Source organism: Rosa chinensis, chromosome 3, assembly GCF_002994745.2.
Source record: "Rosa chinensis cultivar Old Blush chromosome 3, RchiOBHm-V2, whole genome shotgun sequence".
NCBI classification, from domain to species: domain Eukaryota; kingdom Viridiplantae; phylum Streptophyta; class Magnoliopsida; order Rosales; family Rosaceae; genus Rosa; species Rosa chinensis.
This window is the reverse complement of record NC_037090.1, coordinates 23,308,146-23,323,046: the sequence shown is the minus strand read 5'-3', so window position 1 is coordinate 23,323,046 and position 14,901 is coordinate 23,308,146. Positions and strand designations below refer to the sequence as shown.

The 14,901-nt window shown below is 38.1% G+C and overlaps 1 protein-coding gene across 1 annotated transcript; it reads left to right on the top strand.

The window, feature by feature from the left end:
• The first annotated feature begins 11,282 nt into the window (after positions 1-11,282).
• Positions 11,283-14,198, top strand: LOC112194894 (F-box protein At5g06550). Its single transcript, XM_024335146.2, has 2 exons — positions 11,283-12,685; positions 13,790-14,198. The coding sequence occupies exons 1-2, from the start codon at positions 11,361-11,363 to the stop codon at positions 14,028-14,030; spliced, it is 1,566 nt and encodes a 521-aa protein (XP_024190914.1). The 5' UTR covers positions 11,283-11,360; the 3' UTR covers positions 14,031-14,198.
• The last annotated feature ends 703 nt before the right edge of the window (positions 14,199-14,901 follow it).

The following is a 14,901-nucleotide window of genomic DNA, read 5'->3' as shown; positions in this document are numbered from 1 at the left end:
GTCAGCTCTGTTGAGTCATCCAGCCAATCAGAAGCCTCCAAAATAAATCCCATAATCTTTCCAAATATATTATTGCTGATTTTCCCAAGATTTAATCTGATTTTTCTCTTAATTTTCGGCCAAAATACTCTTGAGTGAAAATAGGAATGAATCTGGACTTGTTTTGGACTTTTTCTCCCTTAAATCTCTCCATGGCATCATTATCCTTGATCCTCTCTTGATTTTTGACATTAACTCCATAATTTCCCATGGCAAAATCAGCTTTAATTCCCCATAATATCTCCCACGTCATCATGTGGTCTCCTAATGCCTTCAGGTTTCCTAGCCTCATCAGGATTCCTGCGTTGACTGGGATTCCTAGTCGGACCAGGAAAACTCCATTTCTTCATTTCAGCTCCATTTATTCCAAGGTACCTAGAAAATAAAAATTAAATTAAAAATGATTAAATAAAGGAAATAACTAAGAAAAATATGAGGAAATAATTATTAAAACGTCGCATAAAAATGCTCCTATCAATTTGTGATATATCTCTGATAAAGTGAAGAATTTTAGGATTCCCTAATAAAGTGAAGAAATATCTGTAAAAAATTATTTTACACTTTATCTGTAAATAAATATCAGTATATTCCCAATAAAGTGAAGAAATATCTGTGTAAAATCATTTTTGATCTACGATATTTGTGATATATCTCCAATAAAGTGAAAAAATTTAGGATATATCCCCAATAAAGTGAACCAATATCTGTAAAAATGATTTTACAATTTATCTGTAAATATCTGTATATCCCCAATAAAGTGAAGAAATATCTGTGTAAAATCATTTTTTACAGATATTTATTTACAGATAGTGTAAAATTATTTTTTACAGATATTTCTTCACTTTATCAGAGATATATCACAAATATCGTAGACCAGCGAGTGTGTAAAATCATTTTTTACAGATATTCATTTCTAGATAAAGTGTAAAATTATTTTTTACAGATATTTCTTCACTTTATTGGGGATATATCCTAAAATTCTTCACTTTATCGGAGATATATCACAAATATCGTAGACCAGCAAGCGGCTTTCAACCACCTAGAGTATTTTTTTTGTTTTTATAAACCTATTATAACTTTTGGTGTATAGGTTGAAGACAAAAAAAAATGAAGAAATAGAAAGAAAAAAAAAAAAAACGAAGAAACAGAAGAAAAAAAACAGAAAAAAATTTATTTTTTTATTTTTTTAATATATTTTTTATCTTGAAAAGACCATTTTACCCCTCAAAAGTCAAAGTTAACGTTGACTTTGGACGGAATAGGAGAAATTGGACACGGTTGATTGAAATTGGAAAGTTTAGGGGGTAAAAATTCAAAATTAAAAGTAGAGGGGGTGAAATGATGACACCCCCAAACCTCAGGGGGGTAAACTGAAATTAATCCATAATAAAATATAAAAATACAGTAGTATTTTTGTAATATTGATATTTCTTGTATTGTGGTGTTGTATAAGGCTAAAATTACAATGAGTTCACATTTGACACATCTTTTGGTATATATTTTTAGTCTCACAAGCGATCTCTTAAAATAACAAAAAAAAAAAAAAAAAGATCTTTTACTAGAATCAAATATAATAATATATATATATATATAAGGGTAGATCAGAGGCGGATGTCTGTAAAATGAGTAAAGTGCGGATGTTTGCATATCAACAGTTGGATTTTGTTTGACAAATTCAATGCACAATAACATCCAAAACTCACATGCGGATCGAGAAGAATGGCTAGCCAAATTTGTCATTGCCATTTGCAAACCCATAATCTGTGTTGCTCTTCATTGATTAAAAGGGTGTAGCAAATAAGAAGTCAATGGAAATCAAAAACGAAATGGTTCCACAAAAGTGATTAATGAAATTCCATAGCAAATAGAAGCAACACATTAAAATCGAGAAGAAATATGGGAGGGAATAGACTTCGTTTCTTGCTAGCGGGAGATATCCATGTGAGATTCAATTAGAAACACACAAACAATTGAATTCGTAGCTCAAGATAAGAACCTTGGCCTTGACTCAACTAAATTGGATCAATTAATCAATAGCTACAACACCCACTTTCTTATTCTCCCAAAAATAATTAATTATTGAAGAAAGTAGATCCAAATGATAATGGAATATCAAATTAAGGTACTGATATCAATTAGAGTCTTGGACTCATAAAAAAACCAGTAATTGATTGCTTATGGTGATCAGATAAATGTTTGAAGGAGAAAACCCCCATCATGTCTGTGTAGTCATGTCTTCTTCTCTTTTGTTGGGTGTACGCCTGTTGAATTGGGTTAGGGTCAATATGGGCAGCACAATTAGGAAACATGTGATATTATAGTGCATTGGATCTAACTCATTTCAAATTTGAGAATGTTTTTATTTTTAGCATATATAGTTTAACAATTTAAACCACTCATTCTCTAGTTATATTTATACATATGAATTCTACAAGAAATTAGCTAAATTGAAAAACGTTTAATCATTTTTGAATTGAAGGAGGTCAACCATTTATTGAAATTGAAAAATTACAACGAAACGATGCCAAAAGACATCAAGAAGGGAGCAAAACAGTACATTACATATGAAATATAAAAAGTTAACGACGCAAGAGCAGCAACGTCAAGACGCAGCGCTAATTTTACATTACGGATTACAGCCGTGTAGTGAATTGAGTAGTCGGTGGTTTGACTACCCATCGAACTCCAACGCAAAAATTAACAAAAACCAACTTGGCGCCAGAATGAAGGCACTCTCCCACCTAAATATCGAAGCTGGCCAAGGGTGTCAAAACATGGCCATGTTGGCAAGCGATCTTTCACAAACAGATACCATAAACATGGGTCTCGAATCCAATACCAGTAATGCACAAGTCCCAAACCAATCTTGTAGCTGATATACAACCCACCAAAGATAGTGAGCCATAGACCAAGCCCAATCTCCACCCGGATCCCAGATCCGAACTTGTTTGCTAAAACCACCCGGATCCCAGATTCGGATCCGGATCCTTCTGCAAAGCCGCCGGCTTGATCCCTGATTGCCAGCCCACCACTACCGCCAGCTCGAACCCTGATCACCGGCCTACCATCGACGTGGAGAATTCGAAGAGAGAGTATGAACCAACCTGCATAAACAAGACCAAAGACCAAAATCACCATGATCCCATATTCCCCCAATAGTGGAGCTCGAAGAGAATACCCAGCCATCGTCACCATCAGCCAGAACACCACTGCGGATGACCTTCGAAGACCATGAATGGCCTTGCACTCCTTCAAGACTAGAACTCAGAGCCTCCGTCCCAAAGTCTCCATAAGTAGATGTTTTGCAAAAGGCAGGAAAAATAGCAAAAGACAGACCAAAGCCTGTGAATGACTCCATTGAAGTGGAGTAGATACAGGGAAGGACAATCTCAAAGGAGACGCTGCCGCCCCAAACCCTAGCAGAGCTAGGTCAGAGAATACAGAAAAGAATTTTAACGTTTAATCATTTGATAAGCACCATGATCTTTGTTCTAATTTTATCTACATATTTTCAATGACCAATTATTAAGAATTTATTTGATTTTTTGTATAAATAATTTTTGCATAAGAATTTAAAGAATCAGTGGCTGAAATCGTTGAATTAGCTAGGTCGTGTACTAGTTAAAAATAGTAAAATTCCTCAAATTTTAAAGACAATGAGGTCCTCTCTAGAATCTGCATTATATCAAGACTCTCGCATCCACGCCTACAATTAATTTCAAGACCAAATGTATATCTAGAACTTCAGCAATAATTTTGAAAACAACCACCGAGAGATAGTTGTATTATTATTGAGAACAAGAAACTACATTTAGGATAACATTAGAACAGATTCATAGATCTGTTTCTAATTAAAGTTTTCATACGGCTAAGCATTGATGTGTACTACAAATCAAGCAAGTAAATATCAATAACCAATTGACTTATTAATAATAACTAGTTCTCTACCCCTTTCCCTCTTCTGTATATCGTCCCAGCGCCCAAGCCGGAAGAAGAGAGGAAACTGAAGGGCTATTAATTTCATATTCTAAGAGGAGAAATTATTGCATGTTAATAATATTGTTATTATTATTAACATTATGGGTGGCAACATTGAGAAGAACCAGATGATTAGAGAGACTGTTGTGGAGGTGCTGGAAGGAAGCATACATTTGTTTTAGTTCCTCCGAGTCTAGCTCCTTAATAGGACGCTGCCACCAGCCGAGGCCTTCTTGCTCTGCACTTGCTCTTGCTCTTTCTTTCTGCAGAAGTACTTTCTCTCGAAGCTGTTCATCCCTGAGCTTGTCTTCTAACTCATTGTGCTTGTTCAGTATCTCCATGTATCTTGCATGCTTGTATGCTCCCACAAGAGAACCAGCGATCCTGTCATCGCTATTTTCTTGAGGAGGCTGGAGGTTTAAGAATCGGTCAGCTATGGAATCGATAGAGGGGTTACCGTACGAGAATGGTTTCTCAGATTCGGAGAACACCACGACACCAACCTCTGCACCGCATAGGGTTGCTAGCTCGTTGCACTTTTTGTAAACGCCAGATCTCCTCTTTGAAAAAGTGACATGGCGATCGTCTGCATTTGCAATTTTCTTTATTTCAATCTTCTGCCGTCCTCTGGTCTTCCTGCCTTCCATGGTGAAAGAAAAAAAGTATCCAAAAAAAAAAAAAAGACAAGAAACTATGGCAAATAATAGATTTAGAGCATTTTTGATATACTGACTGCTGCTACATTGGGTTGGTTATCTTTGCCTGAATTTGAGACGTTTATATATATAGCAAGTGAAAGACTCAGTAATTATAGCGCACCAGCCTATTATGTTAACTATTTTGACATAAATTTCCTCTAAGTTGTACTTTCCACTACATGAATATATAATAATTATCCTATTAATTGGCACTTTAAATATATACAAGTGAAATGAAAGGAAATTAAATTAATGGTATTAGCCTATTATGTCGTCTACATATTTTTCATTTTGTGAAGTAATAATTTTCTTTTCATGGGCAAAGACCGATAACATTTTTTTTTCCGTTGGCACTTTAATCACCGATCACAACGTTCTTTTTGTTGGCACTTTAATGACCGATCACAATTTTCTTTTCGTTGGCACTTTAATGACCGATTACAATTTTCTTTTCGTTGGCAGTTTAAATATATTGTTCTGTTAAGGTATTGACATCAAAAGGAAAAAAAAAAGTATACTGTATTGACCCACAGGGTTCGCTTTCTCTACCTCTCTATGAGTTTTGCTTCTTGACAAGCATTTTGCTTCGGTCGTGTTTCGATATTCATGCGGTGTCATTCTTCGTGGCATGGTTGTTAGGTCCATAATTATCTAGTAATTATTTTCCTAATCTTGCACTTTTGCTTAACCTTTCTGTTTATCTATATACATTTATTATGTTTTCCTTATCATGCTAAAAAAATATGGAGAAGCTTCGAATCGCATTAAAAAGTCAACTTTAACACATTTTCCTACTCCGGTTAGGAGAAACCGAGCTAAGCAAGGAGGGAGGAGCGGCAGCCAGATCAAATGAACTCCAAATGAGCTAAAATTTTACAAAAATATTCTAGACATCCTAAGGATCATTTCATGGCCTTCAAAAGATTGGTCTAACTTTTTGACTAAAAGACGAAAACTGCAAAATAGAACCTGTACGGATTCCGACAGCATTTCTAGCCAAAATTATGTGAACTAAGCTCTAAAATTTTACCAGGATAATCTATACTTATTCAGGAACATTTGGTATGAAGAAGTCGAAGGCCAATTCCGAAGTCTCGGTGGAGATTCAATTGAAGGAAGAAAGTACGCGAACGGACAAAAAATTGGTCAACGGAGGTCAACGCCAGTGTCACGCCCCTGATTTTATACACAATAAAATCGATATATAACCCCATAATTATATATGCGTGAAACGTTCAGCCATCAATACAAAATACTTAGAAACTTAATCCCTTTTAACCCAAGTACATATCGATGCCCTGAACCCACAATTTCAATAATGACTCGCTCCACAGAGACACATAATACACGAGTTTACGAATTAAATTGTCAACAACAAAATAAAACGTAAATGCTCCTCAGAGCTCACCACAAGCGGAAGTCTTTATAACGGCAAGGTCACAAAATTGACTTATTACCGTTAAGCTGCAAGCACGCTACCTCAGCATCAGCCACGATCAACCTGACCTGCAGAAATAACCCCTACACCGTTGGAATGGTGTACCGGGTTGCCACACAACAAACCCGGAAAGCTTTTGCAAGCCCCTATGAGTAACTCAAAACCACAAAGAAAAACACATTTCTTAAGTCACCCAACCTAAACAACGATAAGCATACATCTCACACCTACAGCCATCTGCTTCACTCTTCCATCTCATGCTTACATAGGTCAACTCGTGACTAAACTACATGCTCAGATTCTCAACCTAGCATCTCATTACACAAATTCCCCGTCAACAAAACCTCTTTAGATAATGTTGAAAATCCCTTGACGCACAACGGTGAGTCACAAGGATCACACTCATTTCCTTCCCACCGGAAACCTTGTCATCAACATGACATCAAGGTGAAAACAATGAATCACCTTCCTATCCTCACACAGAGCACAATCGTCACCACTATGGTTTTCAAGATAAATCAAATCATCAATCAATCAAATCAAGAAGAAAACAAGGCAATCACAATTCAAAACAAGCAAAACAAGTCATGGTAACCCCTGCATATAATTTAGTTCAGGAGGTCACACTAAGTCAAGCAATTCAACCATAGTAATCCCACACTCTGACGTCTGTAAGTAGCCCCAACCATCACAATAGTCCTCTCGATCTTTGTTAACTTAATAACAATTCAACTCCGCTACCGAGCTGTCATCACACTGATCATCACATAGATTTCATCGATCATCACACAGATAGCCATCATCCTACTGATCATCACACAGATATCGCCGATCATCACATAGATAGCGATCATCCAAAAAATCGTCACACAGATATCGCCAGTCATCCTACTGATCATCACACATATTGCGATTATCTAACTAATCATCACACAGATATCGCCGGTCATCACATAGATAGCGATCATCACATAGATTCATTGCTAGTCATCACATAGATAGCAATCATCGCACATATTCATCACACAGATATCGCCGGTCATCACATAGATAGCGATCATCACATAGATTCATTGCTAGTCATCACACAGATAACAATCATCGCACATATTCATCACACAGATATCGCCGGTCATCACATAGATAGCGATCATCACATAGATTCATTGCTAGTCATCACACAGATAGCAATCATCACACAAACATCCCTACACAAGCTACACAGATATTTCTACACAAGCTTTACATGACAATCATCACAAAGATTCATCCACGAAGCCACTAATACATGAATATATATGTATATATCTACATCCCATAATATATATATATATATACACACACATAGTCATCCATCCACACAGAAAAGCCACAATACCAACTATAGTCACAGTTAATCTCATAACTCCAAGACAATATGGTAAACCCGTTCGTGAATGAACATCGTGAGATTACTCACCTCGAAACTCCTGCAGCGTCTTCAATACAGAACAAAGCAGCCAATCCACAAAACGATCGTCCAAGAATACTTCGTCAAGTACCTAATCACAAGCGGTTTCCACTTAGTAATAATTCACAAACGATTTAAGTCCGAAACCCCTGTTTTGAACTAAATCCCCAAAGTGGCGCCAATCGAGGAAAAACCACATCCGAGACCTCCCAAAGTCTCCGGAATACGTCCACTATCGATGTGACCAAATCACAAGTCGATCGGACGCTCAAATCCTCACGGATCGAATAATCGATCGGTATGAAACTGCAAAAATCATAACAATTCCATACGAACTCCAAAATTTGCATATTATATATCGAAACGCTCGTATCAACGAGTAGAACATATATAATACCAAAAACAGTTCCTTAAGTGGCCAGAACACCGCCGGAACGCCGCCACAGACGGTGGCGCACCGCCGCCGGCCAAAACTCAATATTTCACAAAACTCCCAACATCAAAGTTCTTCATCTAAGCATGCTTGTGAATTCTCATAACTAGCTCGAAGTCAGAAAACAAGCTTAAGGGATCGAAAACTACCTCACAAGCCGTGAACAGTAATCCCAACTGAGTTGAACCGATTCCACGTAAACCGATCAAAACAAACACCATAGATCGACTCAGACGACCCCCACGAAGCCAAGGAAGGAAACTTGAAGCCGTGCCGTCGCCGGAGCTGCGATATCCGGTCGGGTCTGATTTCCACAACCTGTGCCGCCGTGCAGCGTCACCACGAAGGAGAATCGCCTTAAGAGGCCACCACAGAGACGACCGGAGCAAGGAGGCGAACTGATCTGGGCTCGTTTCACCAGAAGAGGTCGCCGGAGATGCAAGTTCCGACCGGTTCGGGTCGGGTCACTCTGATTATTTTGATTCTGAAGGTAGCAGACGAGAGAGAAGAGAGAGGAAGTGAGTTTCCGAAAAAGGAAACCAAATGAAAATAGTAAGTTTCCAACTTAGGAAACTTCTATTTATACCAAAATGGAAATTCCTTCCAATGGCCATAACTTCCTCATACGAAATCCAATTCTCGCGTTCCACATATCCACGAACTCGTATCGACGCGCTCTACAACTTTTGTGAAGGAAGTTTTTGGAGAATCCCAACAAATCAAAAGTCAACCTTGAACCTCCCCCCCTAAAGTCACACTTTACGAATAAAAAATTCGTCCGAAACACTTCCGCTCCGTCCACGAGCCACGAAACCGTCTAACAACCATAAATTAGATTCTGAAAAATCCTCAGAAAATAATTACGAATTTCCCGGGCATCACAGCCAGATTCCGACCATTTCCCGTCAAGTTGGCTGGCCAAGGACATGTGTGGAGGGCATGGAAGAGCTGTTGAATAGGGTTAAAGACTTTAGGTGGAAAAACTTTAGGTGTAGGTTATTTTAAAATTCAAAATTTAAAAGATGACAAGTGGTCCATTTCTTACATTTTACACTTTTGTCTCTCATTTATTGTCTTGTTCCCTTACACAATGACCCTTCTAGTTGCTTAAGTTTGTGCGAGAAATAGGTGTGTAGGCACTTGAGTTTCACCAAAACCGAAGTTACTACACGCTCTAAATCAATTACAACACTTGCTTTTACATATCCAAGCCTTTGTTCTTGCTTGTTCTTGAGTTTTGTGGATGTGTATGGTGTTTTGGGTTGTAAAAACTGAAAATCACATACCTTGAAGCAATTCTTTCATCATTTTACATCTAAAGAGCTAGGTGGGATCTTTGACATCTTGGTTTGACTCCACCAAGAGTCAAACCCATGGGCAGTTCTTCCTTGTCCCTTCCTTCTCTCTTTAATTTGATGTTTATGGCTTGTTTTTGTAATAACATGGGTTATGAGTAGTTTGATTTGAGGCTTAGCCCTAGCCAAACTTATGTGCAAATAATGTAAATTTCCTTGTGTTTTGATGTTTATGCATGTTTTGTATCTATGGGCTTCTAAACTTTAATGCTTACTAAATGTGTTCGCTAGCTTAATCACTTAGAAATCATGTTTAGAAAACTAATGAATCGGAAACTTGAATTTGACCACTTCTCGAATCCATGAGCATGAGTAGCCTTTAGGTGGTGGCTTAATGATTCCTACGGGATTTGTTAAGTTGCTTAAATTTCTTACTTTAAACTTAAAGCATGAGCCATGAGTTTAATTGCTCTAAGGGGATGTTAGGCTTGCGGTTTATAGCCCTTTGTGTTTTAATGAAATATAAATGGGATTAAGATTGTGTAATTTAACTTATCTTTACTAAAGTTTGTTGAGTTGCATGATTAGTTAGTTTCTTGGTAGCTTCTCCAAAGCACTAAGGGGAAATTTGTCAAAGCATGTTATTACATCAAATATGGGTTACATTTTGCACATGAGTAAGGTTAGGTGTGATGCCTAAGTCTCTACTCCTCTCATTGATTTAGTCTCCACACTTTTATTAGTTTAGTTTAATTTTTTGTGCAATTTAGTTTATCTTAAAACTAAAATCAACCAAGCCATTTACTACCATAATTGTTAATACCATCCTTGCAATCTTTAGCTTCCAAATGGCTAAGGTTGTGAACCTGTAAAAAGTTGGATTGCATGTTTTTCTAGGCTTTATTGCGGAAATCTAGCTAGGTTTGAGGTTCCCCCAATCCTTTGGGTACGACACTCTTCGCTTCCCTGTATTAAAACTTGGCCTTCTATGCTTGAAAATTGATGCAAGTCGTTTTATCTTGGAAAATGGGGATGGTCGGGAGACTTAATTGTATGCACTAGCAATGGAAAAATTATCCCACCAAATGGGCAGGGCAGCATACTGGCTACAAGGGGAGATCGACAACATCTTGGAGGCGTTGGCCTCTTACAATACTTGGATTTAGCATTCCTTATTTAGACTTATTGATTCCCTGAATGATTTTAACATCCTTGGATGTTCACCGTTGTTTAATGACATATGTCTTGGTGAAGCTCCTTAAGTGAGCTATCACGTAGGTGATAGGCATTGTGGCTGATGTTATTACCTAGTTGATAGTATATACCCTAAATGGGCGACATTTGTACATGCAATTAGAAACTTGAAGACGCCAGAGACACACAACATTTCACAAGGATGCAGGAAGCATACCAAAAAACGTGGAAATAGCATTTGGTATCCCTCCAAACTCGATGGGCAATCATAAGAAGACCAACTCATGGGTGGAGTAAGGAGAACCTTCAATACATCATGATGACGTGCATTATCTTCCATAATACGATTGTTGAATATGAACATGATGAAAATGCAACAGAGCCATTTGATCCAAATGACATCCCAACTAGATCAAGAAAAGCAGGGATGTATCATACATGCCAGACTGAAAATTGACACCATCTCTTTTCCTTCTCTCTACCAGCACATTTCATTCCATGTTGGGCTAACCCAGCCCAATAGCATGGCCCCGCGTTATTGTTCATGGTCTTGATCCTGGAAAAGTAACATATATGACACTTAGTTTGAGATAAAGTCCTATATTTTTGAGACTGACCGACTCTTCCTATAATAGATTGTTGGAGAGCCCAAGTTTTATATGGGTAAAATTACAAAAAAAAAAAATTAAAAATTAAAATAATAATAATAATAATAAATAAACTAAAATAAAATAGGTTTCTCTGTGCGAAACGCGTTTCCAACTTACAGCAAATCTTCTAAAACCCTTCCTTGCCTCCAGTTTCTGTTTCAGCAGCGAAGCAAAAGCCCTCTAGCATGTTCAGCTGCAAAAGCTTATTGTCCAAAAGGACCAAAACCATAAAGAAAAAGAAGAAAAACAAGAGCAAGAACAAGATCAGAAGCAAAAATGTTCCCGGAAAACAAAACCCCATTTGCGAAAAATACCAAGAAGAAGAAGAAGAAGAGATAGAGGAAGAAGAAGATAGTGATGAAGTTGAAAAAGGCTTCAATCTTAAAGCCTCTGCTCCATCTCACACACATGGAGTCCAGCCACTGGGCAATCTCTACCTCAACCCAGGTTCTGTCAACTCAAGAAACACTGGCTTAGGTAATCTCCAAACCCTAACAGATGAGCTTGTTCTTGAGATTCTGGCCTTTTTAGCTGGGACCCACTTGGGGGTTTTGGCAACTGTGAGCAAATCATTTTATATCTTTGCAAATCATGAGCCCCTTTGGAGGAACCTTGTGTTGGAAAATCTCAGTGATAGGCTTCTGTATAATGGCTCTTGGAAATCTACTTACATTGCTGCTCATTACCCTTCATTTGATGTGTCGAATATCAGTGTTTCCGGTTTGACAGTGAGAGACTTTTATTCTGACTATCTCTTCCAGAGTTGGCTCTGTGCCAATCTTGAAATGAAACCCGAATGGCTTGAGAGAGATAATATAATCCGAAGAAGGGGCATTTCAGTTGAGGATTTCATTTCCGATTTTGAGGAACCGAATAAGCCTGTGCTGTTGGAAGGGTGTATGGACAATTGGGTTGCATCAGAGAAATGGGATAGAGATTATTTGGTTCAACTGTGTGGTGATGTACAATTTGCAGCTGGGCCGGTGGACATGAAGCTTGAGGACTATTTTAGATATGCTGATCAGGTGAGGGAAGAGAGGCCATTGTACCTTTTTGACCCAAAATTTGGAGAAAAAGTTGCAAGATTGGGTTCGGAGTATGAAGTTCCTGTGTATTTTAGGGAGGACTTGTTTAGTGTTTTGGGTAATGAGAGGCCAGATTATAGATGGATTATAATTGGACCAGCCGGGTCAGGTTCCTCGTTCCACATTGATCCTAATTCAACATCAGCTTGGAATGCAGTGATCAAGGGATCAAAGAAATGGGTATTGTTTCCTCCTGATGTTGTTCCTCCGGGGGTGCATCCCAGTCCAGATGGTGCTGAGGTGGCATGCCCTGTTTCAATAATTGAATGGTTCATGAACTTTTATGGTGCAACAAAGACTTGGAAAAGGAAACCTATCGAGTGCATTTGTAAAGCTGGGGAGGTGATTTTTGTACCTAATGGATGGTGGCATTTGGTGATCAACTTGGAAGAATCAATTGCCATTACACAGAATTACGCTAGCAGGTATGGTTCTTATATATCTGATGTTTATAGGATAGAATATTCTCATAACTTCTGTTGCATTTCTTGGAATAGTTGCAAAAGGTTGCCTGTAGTAAACTATGCTTATTTGGTAGCGGAAAGAGAAGTTTGTTTTGCCTTATAAACCCCATTTTGATGATTACTTGATTAGTGTATGGTGTATTAAAGGAGAGAAGTGAACATAACACTGTCTTCTAATAGCTGGGAAAGCTAAGTGAATTTAGAAATTGTTTGGGTAATTTTCAAGCATTACTTGTGATATTTTTACAATGGATTCTCCAAAAATACTACATGATATACCAAGTGAAAGCCAATACTGTGGCGCTTTAGGCGCTTGAATTATGGCACTAGGGTTGCACAGTTTTGTTGAAGTCCTGATAGTCTGGTGTTAAAGGTATTAACTTTTTCAATTACGTACATCATCAGGTAAGAACTTTAATCAAATTATTTCCTTTAGAGTAATAACCATGCAACTTAGAGAGAGTTCTTGATAGAGGAGGGGGTATTGGATATCCTTCTGCTGGCATTTGAGAAGTCAGATAGATCAGTTAGAAAAAGAGGCTTCTTTGGTCAAGTTAATACTGGATCGACAAATTGGGAGATATATTTTCTAATAGGCCTGAGGGAGATGAAAAATTAAGCTAGTGTGGATTGCATGGCTTGTGTATTAAGAAGTCAAAAATTTAGGTCCTATTGGGGGGTTATGTTGTTCCTTATAGAGCACTCAGCTCATTGGAAATATTAGATGTTAGGAAACAGATGAATGTAGTCCTGGGGCAACTGAGCAGGTGTATCATATTTGAATTCGTGCATATGTAAAAATAGCAGAATTATTTGATGAAAAAGATGCATAAGGATTCAAGTTGAGAAAAAATAATGTCAGCACATAGTAAGATTCTTGTGCCTCCATATAGCTTCAGATGAAAATGGAACCCAACAAAGAACCCATCAATCTGAAGTTATGTTGTTTTCCTCACTTTCATATGACAGGAAGAGGATATGCTTGCATGCCTGTTCATTATATCCATTGTTCTCTGACAGAAAAGATGGTTGACAGCTATAATTACCTGATTTTTATGTTTGCAGGAGTAATTTGTTGAATGTCTTGGATTTTCTTAAGAGGCCAAATGCCAGCACTCTGGTGTCTGGAACGAGAGATCGGGTGAACTTGTATGAGAAGTTTAGAAATGCTATTGAGGCTTCTTTACCTGGAACTATTGATCATTTGTTGCAAAAAGCAGAAGAGAAGAAGGCCCAACAGAGTAAACCCTCCTTCTGGGATACAGTTACAGATTCAAAGGCTGGTGCATTCAAGTTCTCTTTCTAGAGGAAGACGACCACAAGACACTGAGCAAACTGGAACTAGTACTTCAGCATGGGGATTCTTCAGAAAAATGAGAGAACAATTTTGACATTATTTGATCAATTTCAAATTGTTGTACTTCAATTATTTTTCTTTACCATATTAATGTCATTGCAGTCCCTTTGGAAGTTTTCCCGGTCAAGTGTATATGATAAGCATGTGAAAAAGAGTAGTTCAAATATTATAGTATCATGCTATAGATGTTTGCAAAAATGACCAGTTCTCGAATATCCTCTTTCCTCCCCTTCTCTTGCCAGATCTTGATCAATGTTTTGATCAGGATTCTTGGCTTGAGATTGGGGGAGGCTTTCCCTTCCGTTTTTCCTTTTGCTTCTGTTAGTTTCGGTTTTCTTTTTGGTTTTCCCTCTCTCGTTTTGTCCATGCCCACCGTGTTGGGTGGTTTTGCTCGGAGCACGTCTCCGTTTTGGATCTGTTCGATATTTCTTGGTTTCGATCTTCCACTTTTCAGTTTCATCGGTACTCACCCTTTTCATTCCACTGTTATTGTCTTCTGCTGTGGTTCGTTTAAGTGGGGTTTGCCCACTAGTGCTCTTGGTGAAGCAACAAGGGTTTGTGTATCTTCGGATGCCAATCTCTTAGATCTCATCTGTTCTTCTCATCCGGTTTACCCGGACTCCTTTCATCCGGTTTATCCGGTTGTTGTTCCTCTGGTTTCTTGGCGGAAGAATTTCGGTGTGGTGACGATGATGATTCCGGTGATTTCTGGATCTCTGGAGGCTGGTAACCCTGAATTCGATATGGGTCTTCCCCGATCTTTTGTGTTGGAAGATTTCTGCTGCTGTTTCCCTCGCCGTGGAGTAGTGGTGGTGCTTCT

Coding starts and splice junctions, on each gene's coding strand:
- LOC112194894 (XM_024335146.2), top strand. CDS start 11,361: ATGTTCAGCTGCAAAAGCTTATTGTCCAAAAGGACCAAAACCATAAAG. Junction 12,686..13,789: donor ACACAGAATTACGCTAGCAG/GTATGGTTCTTA, acceptor TTATGTTTGCAG/GAGTAATTTGTTGAATGTCT.